Raw genomic sequence first — 13,655 nt, 5'->3', positions numbered from 1 at the left:
CAGATCATGAGGTCAAGAGATTGAGAACTTCCTGGCCAACATGGTGAAACCTTGTCTTTACTAAAAATGCAAAAATTAGCTATGCTTGGAGGCGCATGCCTGTAGTCTCAGCTATTTGGGAGGCTGAGGCAGGAGAAACACTTGCACCCAGGAGGCGAAGGTTTGCAGTGAGCTCAGATCGCATCACTGCATTCCAGCCTGGTGACAGAGTGAGACTCCATCTCAAAAAAAAAAAAAAAAAAGATATTCCATGCCAGTGGAAACCAGAAGAGCAAGAGTAGCTATACGTATATCAGTCAAAATAGATTTCAGGACAGAAACTGTAAGAGACAAAGATGGTCACTATATAAGGATAAAGGGGGCTGGGCATGGTGATTCACGCCTGTAATCTCAGCACTTCGGGAGGTGGAGGCGAGCCGATCACCTGAGATTGGGAGTTCGAGACCAGTCTGGCCAACATGGCAAAACCCTGTCTCTAATAAAAATACAAAAATTAACTGGGTATGGTGGTGGGCACCTGTAATCCCAGCTACTCAGGAGACTGAGACAGGAGAATCATTTGAACCCAGGAGGTGGAGGTTGTAGTGAGGTGAGATTATGCCACTGCACTCCAGTTTGGGTGACAGAGCGAGACTCTGTCTCAAAAAGTGTGTGTGTGTGTGTGTGTAATGATAAAGGGGTGAGTTCAGCCAGAGGATTTAACAACTGTGAGTATATACTGATACAGTTTGGATATTTGTCCCTGCCCAAACCTTCTGTTGAATTGTATTCCTCAGTGCTGGAGGTGGGACCTGGTGGGAGGTGTTTGGATCATGGGGGCAGATCCCCCATGGCTTGGTGCTGTCTTCGTGATATGAGTTCTCATGAGATTTGGTGGTTTAAAAGTATGTGGCACCTCCCCCCCAACTTTTGCTTGGTCCTGCATCTACCATGTCAAGTGCCTGTTCCCCGTTCACCTTCTGCCCATGCTTACAAGCTTCCTGAGGCCTCTCTAGAAGCCAAGCGGATGCTAGCACCATGCTTCCTAGAAAGCTTGCAGAATCATGAGCCAGTTAAACCTCTTTTCTTGATAAATTACTCAGTGTCAGTTATTTCTTTATAACAATGTAAAAATGGCCTAATACATAAATGCACCCAACACTGGGGCACCCAATTATATAAAGCAAAATATTATTAGAGCTAAAGAGAGATAGACTTCAATATAGTAATAGCTGAGGACTTCAGTACCCCACTTTCGGCAATGGATAGACCTTCCAGACAGAAAATCAACAAAGAAACATCAGACTTAATCTGCAGTATAGATTGCAGACGGACCTAATGGGTATTTATAGACCATTTCATCCAGTGGCTGCAGAATATACATTTTTTTCTCCTCAGCACCTGGGTCAGTCTCAAGAATAGACCATATGTTTGGTTATAAAACAAGTCTTCAAACATTCAAAAAACTGAAATAATATCAAGCATCTTCTCTTGACCACACTCAAATAAAACTAGAAATCAATAACAAGAGGAATCTTGGAAACTGTACGATCACATGGAAAGTAAACAATATGCTCCTGAATGACCAGTGGGTGAGTGAAAAAATTAAAAAGGAAATTGAAAAATTTCTTGAAACAAATGATAATGGAAACACAACTTACTGGCCAGGAGTGGTGGCTCATGTATGTAATTCCAGCACTTTAGGAAGCTGATGTGGAATGATCATTTAAGCCCAGAGTTTGAGACCAGTCTGGGCTGTATAAGTGAGACCTTGTTTTTACAGAAAGTTTAAAAATGAGCCAGGTATGGTGGTGCATGCTTGCAGTCCCAGCTTCTTGGGAGGCTGAGGCAGGATGACTGCTTGAACCCAGGAGGAAGAGTTGCAGTGAGCCAAGATTGTGCCAGTGTACTGCAACCTAGGCAACAGAGAGGGAGACACTGTCTCAAAAAACAAACAAAACACAACGTAAGATTGGGATACAGTAAAAGCAGTACTAAGAGGAAAGTTTATATAGCTATAAGTGCCTGCATCCAGAAAGAAGGAAAACTTCACATAAATACCCTAATGATACATTTTAAAAAACTAGAAAAGCAAGAGCAAACCAAACTCAAAATTAGTAGAAGAAATAATAAACATCAGAACAGAAGTAAATGAAATAGAAATGAAGAAGACAGTATAAAAGATCAAAGTAACAAAAATTTGTTTTTTTGAAATCATTAACAAAATTGATAAACCTTTAGCCAGACTAAGAAAAAAAAAACAGAAGACCTAAATAAATAAAATCGGAGATGAAAAAGGAGACATTACAAGTGGTACAGATGAAATTCAAAGGATCATTAGTGGCTACTGTGAGCAACCCTACGCCAGTAAATTGCCAACTGTAGAGGAAATGGATACATTCTTTTTTTTTTTTTTCCAAAAACTCATTTTCTAGGAAATTGATACATTCTTAGACACATACAACCTACCAGGATTGAACTGTGAAGTTCAAAACCTCAACAGACCAATGACACACAAGTAATGAAATTGTAGCTTTAATAAAAAGTCTTCCAGTAAAGAAAAGCGTGGGACCCAGTGGCTTCACTGTTGAATTCTACCAAACATTTAAATTATAACTAATGCAAATGGTACTCAAACTATTCCGAAAAATAGAGAAGGGAAAAATTCCAAACTCATTCTAGGAGGCCAGTATTACTCTGATACCAAAACCACATAAAGACACAGCAAAAAAAGAAAACGAGTGGCCATTATGTCTGATGAATATTGGTGGAAAAATCCTCAACAAAAATACTAGCAAACTGAATTGAACAATTCATTAAAAAGATTATTCATCATGACTAAGTTGAATTTATCCCAGGGATGCAAGAATGGTTCAACATAGGCAAATCAGTCAATGTGATACATTATAACAGAATGAAGGACAAAAATGATAATGATCATTTCAGTTGATGCTGAAAAAGTTGATAAAAGTCAACATTTCTTTATGATAAAAATGCTCAAAAAATTGAATGTAGAAGGTACATATGTCAACATAATAAAAGTGATAAACAGCAGACCCATAGCTAGTACCATACTGAACACTTTCAGCAAAAACTGAAAGCTTTTTTCTAAGATTGGGAACACAAGAAGGATGCCTACCTTCACCTCTGTTACTCAGCATAGTACTGGAAGTCCTAGCTAGAGCAATCAGAGAAATGAGAGAAATGAAGTCCACCCAAATTGGAAATGAAGAAGCCAAAATGTCCTTGTTTGCAGATGATATAATCTTATATTTGGAAAAACTTAGATTCTACCAAAAAACTATTAGAACTGATGAACAAATACAGTAAAGTTGCAGGATACAAAATCAACATACAAAAATCAGTTGCATTTCTGCTGTTGTTTCCAACAACAGTCTGAAAAAGAAAAGCAATCCCATTTACAGTAGCCACAAATAAAATTACATACCTAGGAATTAACCAAAGAAGTAAAAGATCTCTACAATGAAAAGTATAAAACACTGATCAAAGAAATTGAAGATTACACAAAAAATGGAAAGGTATTCTATGTTCATGTATTGGAAGAATCAATGTTATTAAAATGTTAATGTTACAAAAAGCAATGCAATTGTTAACAAAATATCAATGTCATTCTTCACAGAATTAGAAAAAAGCCATTTGAAATTTTATGGGGAACCAGAAGAGATTCAGAATAGCCATGCTATCCTGAACAAAAAGAACAAAATTGGAGGAATCATATTATCTGACTTCAGATTATACTATAGAGCTATAGTAACCAAACAACATGGTACTTGCATGAAAACAGACACATAGACCCATGGAACAGTATAGAGACCTCAGAAACAAATTGATACGCCTACATTGCATTTTTTGCAATGGTGACAAAAACATACATTGAGGAAAAGACAGTCTCTTCAATAAATGGTGCTGGAGAAACTGGATATAGGTATGCAGAAGAACGAAACTAGACCCCTATTTCTCACCATATACAAAAATCAAATCAAAATGGATTAAGACTTAGGTCTAAGTGCTCAATTTTGAAACTTCCACAAGAAAACGTTGGAGAAACTCTCCACTTTCGCGTGGACAAAAATTTCTTGAGTAAAACCCCATAAGCACAGGCAACCAAAGCAAAAATGAACAAATGGAATCACATCAATTTAAAAGCCTCTGCTCAGCAAAGGATACAGTCAACAAAGTGAAGAGACAACCCACATAATGGGAGAAAGTATTTGCAAGCTATTTATCTGATAAGGGACTAATAACCAGAATATATAAGGAGCTGAAATAACTCTATAGGAAAAAATCTAATCTGACTAAAAATTGGGCAAAGGAGCTGAATAGACATTTCCTAAAAGAAGACTTACAGATGGCAGAGAGGCATATGAAAAGGTGCTCAGCATCATTGATCATCAGAGAAATGCAAATAAAAACTACAATGAGATATCATCTCACCCTAGTAAAAATGGCTTTTATCCAAAAGACAGGCAGTAACGAATGCTGGTGAGGATGTGGAGAAAAGGAAACCCTCATACACTGTTGGTGGGAATGCAAATTAGTACAGCTACTATGGAGAACAGTTTGGAGGTTCCTCAAAAAACAAAAAACAGAACTACCATATGATCTAGCAATCCCACTGCTACATATATACCCAAAGAAATAGAGAGATAGCTGCACTCTTATGTTTGTTGCAGTACTGTTCGCAATAGCCAAGATTTGGAAGCAGCCTAAGTGTACATTAAGATGAATGGATAAAGAAAATGTACATATATGCAATGGAGTACTGTTTAGTCATAAAACAATTAGATTCTGTAATTTGCGACAGCATGAGTGGAACTGGAGGTCATTATATTAAATGCAATAAGCTAGGCACAGAAAGACAAACTTCACATATTCTTACTTATTTGTAGGAGCTAAAAATTAAAACAATTGAATTCATGGAGATAGAGAGTAGAAGGATGGTTACCAGAGGGTGCCATGAATATTAGAGCAGTGGTGGGGGAAGTGGGAATGGGTAATGGGCACAAAAACATGTCAGAATGAATAAGACCTAGTATTTGAAAGCACAGCAGGACAACTATAGTCAATAATAATTAAATTGTAGTAACTAAAAGCGTGTAATTATATTTTTTGTAACACAAAGGATAAATGCTTGAGGCGATGGACTCCCCATTTAACATGATGCAATTGCATTCCTGTACCAAAGTATCATATATCTTATGTACCCCATAAATACATATATATATATACCTATTATGTACCCACACAATTTAAAAAGAAAAAAAACTAATAGATAATGGGCAAAACATTTGAAAAGATACTTTGTAAAAGGTGTTATTATAAGATATTTTGGATTTTAATCTGGAGAAACATTTTGAATATGTAAGACTTTTCAGTATAAAGAAGATGGATATATTTCACTATATGAATATTAAAAATAAAAGATACCTTAAAGTGAAGACGTTATAAACTTTGTATAAATTTTATGTATTCACAATGTATAAAATTAATAAAAAATTATTTTTAAGAAGTAGAGAACAACTGATTAGTACAACTAATATAAAGCAACCTGGCCTGAAAATAAAAATATTTTTTAAATATATATGTATGTGTATCTCCATATATGTGTTTTGTATATTTGTGTGTATTTATTTGAAGGCATTGGAAAGATAACATGACTGTGAAGAAGCATGGGGCCAAGATCTCAGAAAAAAGTATATTCCTAAAATGGTGATCCTGGTATTTGGCTCTTCCTTTTCTCCAGGTGTGTCTATGAATTTCTGAGGAGGTAGCTGAGAGACTGAGAGGGACAGTAGAACTGTGGAGACTCATAAGGCTGAGGATGAAAATACTATTTAGGATCTGCCCAGAAGAGCTTTTGGTTGGGAACTTGAAGGACTGCTCCCTTAAGAAAAAGGGTATAAATCATAAAATGTTCAACCTTTCCTCACAGGGATGAAAGTTTCACACCACATCTCAGTCCTTGATTGGATTAAGGTGATCCAGGATTATTTGTGCACCAAGCCTAACTGTGCTTACCAGAAGTGAAAGTAAATCTATTGGAGAAAGATGTCAATCACAACTTCACATTAAATCTATGGTTATCCATATACATAGCCTGGCACTCAGTTCAGCATACCCAGTATATGAACAAATAAAACAACATGATCAGGCAGAACAAGAGAATCAATCAACAAAGGAAATGATACCTGGATAATAAACTTATCCAACACAGACTTTTTTTTTTTCATATTAAAACATTCCAACACAGACTTTTATATATTCAAGTCATAAAGACTAAGTTTAAAATTTTAGCAGAAAATTGAAAATTAATAAAAGAACCTAATGGGAAATGTGGAATTGACAAATGTAACAACAGAAATTAGGAATTTGGTGGATTTAGATTTGGATAATATAAGAAAGTAGAGAAAACTGCTAAGAAGTAAAAGAATGGAAAATACGAAAAGAGCATAAGAGACATAGATGATACATTCAGAAGGTTTAATATATGTATATTATATAATTTATGTCCTTGAAGGAGAAAAATGGAGAGTCAAATAAGAACAGGTAATGGCTAAGAATTTTTCAAATGTAACAGAGAGCTATCAAACAACAAATTCGTTAACCCCTGTAATTAGGGCAGGATTAATACGTTACAGTGAAAACAATACTATAGCACATTATTTGAGAAGCCAAAGATATAATCTTAAAAGCAGCCAGTGAGAAAAAAATGTAATCATTGTTAAAGAAGCAACAGTAAACATGGCAGCTCATTTCTTATTGGAGGCAGTTGAAACCAAAAGACAGTAGAATATGCCGAAACAAAGAAACTGCCATCCTCTAGGCTGCTGTACTCAGAAAAATCAATAAAAGTAAAATCAACACATTTCAAATTGAATATATACCTATCTGACACACTAAAAGTTTTTTTCCTGGTGGAAAGATTGTAGGCTCAAATGCTAATTTGCAGATGAAGTATTGAATAAAGAACACATTAGATAATTTTAAGTGAATATTGACTGTATACTACAAAGCACTAATAGTAAAGACTTGTAGGGGATATATATTTGTATGTTGTATATGTGGATATAGAGGGAGTTAAAATGGGAGTGAGAAAAATAATTAAAGTATTCTGAGGTTCCTTTCTAGGATTGAGTAAATGTTATGATTCATATTTGATTTTGGTAAGTCAAGTATTAGTAAAATACATAACTCACAAGCTAATGGAGGAATGGATAAAATAATAAAAATCCAAAAGAAGGTAAGAAAGGAGATAAAGAAGAATATTGAAGAGGCAGGACAAATAGAAGATAATAAAATTGGATATTTAAATCCAAAAATAATCTGTAATGATGTTAAAGGTAAATGGATTAAATACACTGATTAAAATATAATCAGGTTGGATTTAACAACAACAAAACTCCACAAACTGTTTTACAAAAACTGTTCCTAAAATATAAGGATGCAGAAAGATGGAAAGTAAAGGAGTACAAGATATAAAATTTGCTGACTCTAATAAAAATATATCTATTCATATTAAGTAGATTTTAAGGCCAAAAAAGCATTACTGAAATAGATATGTCATAATGACAAAACGTTTTGTTCCCCCTTATGTTATAGCAGCCTTTTATTTGTATGTCTGTAATATTATAACTTCAAAGTATGTAAGGCAAAAATTGACAAAACCTAAAGGAATAATAGAAAAATTATATGATGAGAGATTCTAGTTCAGTTCTCAATAAATAAGAGAACAGTCATACAAAAAATAAAACTTACTAAAGATATGGGAGATCTGAACTACTTGATTAATAAACTTGGAACACCTTTATGTTAATGTTTCTGCTTGAAACACTTTTTCATATTTTACACTGATTTCTTAATTTAAAACTTTCCTTTAAATAGAATTTTCACATGAAAGCATCCAGTTTTGGTTTTCTATTTTGGTCTGGAGTTGAAAATCTTTCATATATAAAACTTCAGCATTAGCTAAGAAACAAATTCCTTTTTGTGTGGAATAACTGCATTTCACAAATACGTGGATTTGAAATACTTCTCAGTGTTTGAGTCATTTACAAACTTTATAAACTGAAACCCGGAGACCATCTAAATGAAAATCCTGAGTAGAATAGTATTCAAGGTAGGCCTAAGGGACAATTCCCCCAAATGTTACACTATTTCAGTAGTGTAATCTATAATATATAGTACAAATATGCTATTTATATTACTATATTTTAATAATTATGTAAATATATTAACATATAAAAATATTTATATCAAATATATATGTAATATATATTTATATATAATTGTATATGTAATTATATATAAATATGAGTTCCCCAAAATGTAACACTATTTCAGTAATCTATAATATATAGTACAAATACACTATATATTATATAGTTGTATAATATATATAACATATATATAAATATAACATTTTTTGGTAAGTCAATACATAATATATCTTATATAAATGCAAGATATATATCTATAATACAAATTGTTTTAAAAATAAGTTTTATTGTGTATATTTCAGGTGTATTACATGATATACGATACATACAGATAGTCAAAATGGTTATTATCGTGAAGCAAATAAACATTTCCATCATTTCACATAGTTACCCTTTTTTGAGTGTATAGTATATAATACTAGTTTTTCATTTTGTGTTTGTTGACGTGGAATTTTTAAGGGAGAAGGAAATGTCAAGGAAGAAGAAATTGTGGCTTAAAATTCAATTTGGGGCCGGGTGCAGTGGCTCATGCCTGTAATTCCAGCACTTTGGGAGGCCAAGGTGGGTGGATCATGAGGTTAGGAGTTCAAGACTAACTTGGCCAATAGGTGAAACCCTGTCTATACTAAAAATGCAAAAATTAGCTGGATGTGGTGGCACCCCCCTATAGTCCTAGCTGCTCAGCAGGCTGAGGCAGGAGAATTGCTTGAACCTGGGAGGCAGAGGTTGCAGTGAGTTGAGATTGAGCCACTGCACTCCAGCCTGGGCAACAGAGTGACACTTCGTCTCAAAAAAAAAAAAAAATTAATTTGAGTTTTATATTACTGTGCCATCAGAATTACTTAAGATGATCCTTTTAGGTGTTAACAAATGTTTGAGTGCTTGGATTCAATAGCAGTGGTAATTCTTTGAAGAAATACTTACTGAGGCCAGGCACTGTGGCTCATGCCTGTAATCCCAGTATTTCAGGAAACAGGAGGATTACTTGAGACCAGAAGCTCACGACCAGCTTGGTCAGCATAGTAAGACCCCTGTCTCTACAAAAAATAATTAGCCAGGCGTGGTGACACATGCTTATATTCCCAGCTACTTTGGGAAGCTTAGGCGGGAGGATTGCTTAAGCCCAGGAGTTTAAGGCTACATTGAGCTGTGATCATGCCACCACACTCCAGCCTGTAATAGAGCAAGACTGTCTTAAAAATAAATACTTACTGTCTATTCTTTGCTGCCAAGTCTGTGTTAGGTGATAGCATTACAGTGAGGATCAAACAGAGATAATTTCTTCTTTCCAGAACCTACATTCTAGTGAGTAAAGTGGGATGTGGACAGAAATTAAATAATCACATGAATAAATGTAAGGTTGCAATATGTAAGAGACATTGGTACATGGTTCTGTGGAGTGGTATAATGGATGAAGTGGCCTTCTCTAAGTCTAAAGGAAGATATTAACAAGTTCAGAAGAGGTAGTATCAGCATGTGCAAAGACCGTGGCAGGAGAAAGACTGTGGAAAGAAAGCTTATGTAGCTGTACCACAGAGAGCTAGAGTTGGGTAATGTAGTAGGGTCTTTTTGTGAAGTAATATGGAATGAGAAGAAGCTGGGTAGGTAAGTAGAGGCTGTGCAATGCTGATATTTAGGAGAACATATAAAGAATATTGTGCTTAATCTTTAGAGCAATAGGAAGTCACTGAAATACTTTAGTGAGGTGGATAACATATTCAGATTTGCATTTTGAAAAGATTGTAGTATGGAGAATAGATCTAAGGCCATTCTTGGATATTGGTTGATTAAATTGACCTTATCGCAGTACTCTAGGTAAGAAGTAATGGTAATTTGGGCTAGAGTGGTGGAGCCAGAGATAATGGATAAAAAACTTAGGTATTTAAGAGAGAAATTTGACAGAACTGGATGGTAGATGGGTATTAGATGTGAGGTAGAGAAGATACCAAAGTATTATAAGCTCTTATAAAACTTGTTTAGATTTAAATGAATACATTTTAAAATATATGTTTTGAAAATGTTTAAAAGTGAAGGAGTTTCTTGAATAGATAGTAAGTCATCTATATGGAGAAGATATGAGACAATGATTTTATGAAGTTTTAATAGCAGCAGAAATACCTATGGTGTTATATAAAGTAGAATATGAAATTGTTTATAGTATTTATTCATAATTAGATAAAATGATAGTAGTAAAGCATGCTAATTATCAGAAATGACTCTTTTTGACATATAGATACCTCAAGAAGAACATGCTGCTAATGGTCCAGAACTCCTGAGGAAAAAACGTACAACTTCAGCTGAAAGAAATACTTGTCAGCTTTACATTCAGACTGATCATTTGTTCTTTAAATATTATGGAACACGAGAAGCTGTGATTGCCCAGGTATTTATGATTACGCACTATTTTAGTAGTACTCATATTGTTTTATAATACCTATACTTTTCTTTAAAAATTTAAATTAGTGAGTGTATTTTCTTTTTGGGAAAAAGTATGTATTTTCAGTTGTGATAAAATGTGTAAGACAAGTACACTGATAACTGAAAGACCAGTTAGGATATTTTAGTGTCAAAAGAGAGGTGGTAAGACAATGATTTCCTGAAGGAGGTGATGACACTGAAGCTTAGCTTTGGAAAGAGAGCTGAATTCTCATTATTGGTCTTAAAGGAGGGAAAGTTGGAGGAATCCTTCCAACTACAAGTATTTAATTTTACTCTGTATTTTTATTGTATGTTGCAGTTTCTAAGTTACATTATTATTATTTGCACTTGTGTCTTCTTAACCCTCATTAAAGTATAGATATTTTGAGAATACCCTTCAAAATGTCCTTCGTGTTGAAGATACCCAATAAAAATTTGATGAATGAATTTTTGACTCAGGGGATTTGAAGTGGAGAAGATGGAGTTACCACTAGTATGAATGATTCATTTTGGTGATGGGGATGAACTTATTTTTAAACATGTATAAGAGCCAGGTAATCCTTCCCTTAGGATTTGGAAAATGTGGAACTAGAGCTTGAGGGCAGGGTAGCCTTGAGAGATTGAATGTGGAAAGAATGAACTCAAAAGAGAAGAAATTGGAGCTATCTGTATGTGGTGAATAGGATGAGGAAGAGAAGCTAGTGAGGAAAAACGTAATAGTTAAAGAGGTAGGCGATTATATAGGACTAACCAAGGAACAAATAAATTTCAAGACAAAATAGCATGAATTTATAATGAGCCCCATAAGCACAGTTAGGAATTTCATTAGCAGTGTTTGGCAGCCCGGGCTACCTTTGAAATGAATATTATTATGCTTTTACTTAACTGTCTTGTTTTATGTTTTTACAGTTTCCTTGAAAATAGTTTTGAGAGTATACATATATGTTTTCACATAAATGGTAGCAAGAGTACTTTTTGTAAATGAAGTTGAGAAAGTTGTCTACACAGTAGTTTACCAGCTAGAGAGTTTAGCTGGGAGTCAGCTTGGTAAACAGATGCTTTTGGGTTTATCATCATTTATCTCCTTGTAGAATTTAGCAAAATGTGAATGTATATTTATTATATTTGTTTAATCTTCTTCCTTTCCTCCCCTACTAAGATAAGCCTCTGTAAATTTATAGGGACCTTCTGTATTTTGTTCACCACTATATCCCCAGCATCTAAAACAGTGTCTAGAATATAGAAAATGGTCAACAAAGCTTATAGAATGTGTACTAGTGCAACAATAGTAAGATTAAAGTCAGGGAATGACTGAGTGTCCTGAACTGTCAGGGAAGTTCTTATAGAAAATATTTGAGCTGAGTCTGAAGGATATGTTGAGAAAGATACTCTAGGTGTAGGAAATATGTGAAAATGAATGGACATGTGACATTGTAGGACTAGATTGAAAAAACAAAATTTTTATGTGACTGAAACAAAAGTTTATGTTTGGGCTGAGTGAGGTGGCTGATTCCTGTAATGCCAGCTTTTGGGAGGCCAAGGTCAGTGGATCACTTGAGGTCAGGAGTTCAAGACCAGCCTGGTCAACATAGTGAAACCCTGTCTCTACTGAAAATATAAAAATTAGCTGGGCATGGTGGTGGGCACCTGTGATCTCAGCAACGTGGGAGGCTGAGGGAGGAGTATCACTTGAACCCAGGAGGCAGAGGTTGCAGGGAGCTGAAATTGCACCACTGCACTCCAGCCTGGGCAACAGAGCAAGACTCCGTCTCAAAAAAAAAATGTTTGTTGTTGACCAGAGGAATCTGGAAAAGCAAGTAGAATCGGCCGGGCACAGTGGCTCATGCCTGTAATCTCAGCACTTTGGGAGGCCGAGGTGGGTGGATCACCTGAGGTCAGGAGTTCGAGACCAGCCTGGCCAAAATGGTAAAACCCCATCTCTAAATTAAAAAAAATAAAAGAAAAAAAAGAAAATAGAATCTCCCCTCTCAGTGCAGCTCACTAATCTTTTTCATTTTTCTGTCCAGTATATAATGTTGACATTTTAAAATTTGAGTGTGGCCTGATATGAATAATTATTGATTTTGGAAATGGAAATTTATAATCTTTTTCATATTTCAACATTGCCTCTAAAATGTTCTTTTTTTTAAATTATAGATATCCAGTCATGTTAAAGCGATTGATACGATTTACCAGACCACAGACTTCTCCGGAATCCGCAACATCAGTTTCATGGTGAAACGCATAAGAGTAAGGAACTTAAATAATTAAAAACACTTAAAAAGTGAAACAATCAGAATCATGTTTACAAAAAAAAAAATGCTTACTTTTAATTTTATCTTCATGAATTAAATAGTTTAAATTGTATCTATTAATGCAGTTTTTTACTGTTGGCATTTACGCGCGTGCGTGCGCACACACACACACATACATACTTGGGTTTATGACTTAAGAATTAAATATATAAGGCCTTAATCTGGACTATAATAGAGGAAAAGTGTGTTTTTAATCTATATGATTAACATACTATTAAGAAATCTCTTACCTTTCAATAACTACGGATGTAGTACTTGACTTGTTTCCCCCAACGTTATCCCTCAGTTTCCTAAAATTTACCTTGTGCAATATTTTTCAGTATGTGTCCCATTTGGTGTTCCAGGGGAGAAAAAGGATAAATGCAATGTTTAAATAAAATTGGAAGTTGGAAAAACACTTAGTACTATAATCATCTTGAAAATTCACAGCTCACAGTAACATATATCAAGTTTTGAGAAGTTTTTCAAGAAAGAAACCCAATTTTTCTAAATTCTTAACCATGAAACTTTTTTATTTTTTATATGTTAACATCAACAGAACCCAGAATACTTAAGGTATTTTGAGAAATGCTGGTCCAGAGCCATATGGTAACTTATTATTAGTTTTAATGTTATAAATTACAGGTAAATAAATAAATATTAAATTACTGACAAATTTAGGCTATTTAAAAAAATTTTCTGAATATTCTAAATATATATGTATAGC

At 34.5% G+C, this 13,655-nt stretch overlaps 1 protein-coding gene across 2 annotated transcripts in view; it reads left to right on the top strand.

Annotated features, from left to right (window-relative positions):
- ADAM10 (ADAM metallopeptidase domain 10) overlaps window positions 1–13,655 on the top strand; it is a 153,433-nt gene that overhangs the window by 97,411 nt on the left and 42,367 nt on the right. For both annotated transcript variants that reach the window (XM_012443127.3, XM_012443128.3), the window contains exons 6-7: window positions 10,450–10,599; window positions 12,792–12,884. In XM_012443127.3, the coding sequence (XP_012298550.1) occupies window positions 10,450–10,599; window positions 12,792–12,884 (243 nt within the window). The remainder of the gene's footprint in view (window positions 1–10,449; window positions 10,600–12,791; window positions 12,885–13,655) is intronic.

The sequence above is a fragment of the Aotus nancymaae genome, unplaced genomic scaffold (assembly GCF_030222135.1).
Source record: "Aotus nancymaae isolate 86718 unplaced genomic scaffold, 86718_ANA_hifiasm-v0.15.2.pri h1tg000041l, whole genome shotgun sequence".
NCBI lineage: Eukaryota > Metazoa > Chordata > Mammalia > Primates > Aotidae > Aotus > Aotus nancymaae.
The sequence above is the reverse complement of the archived record's forward strand: the minus strand, read 5'-3'. Positions and strand labels throughout refer to the sequence as shown.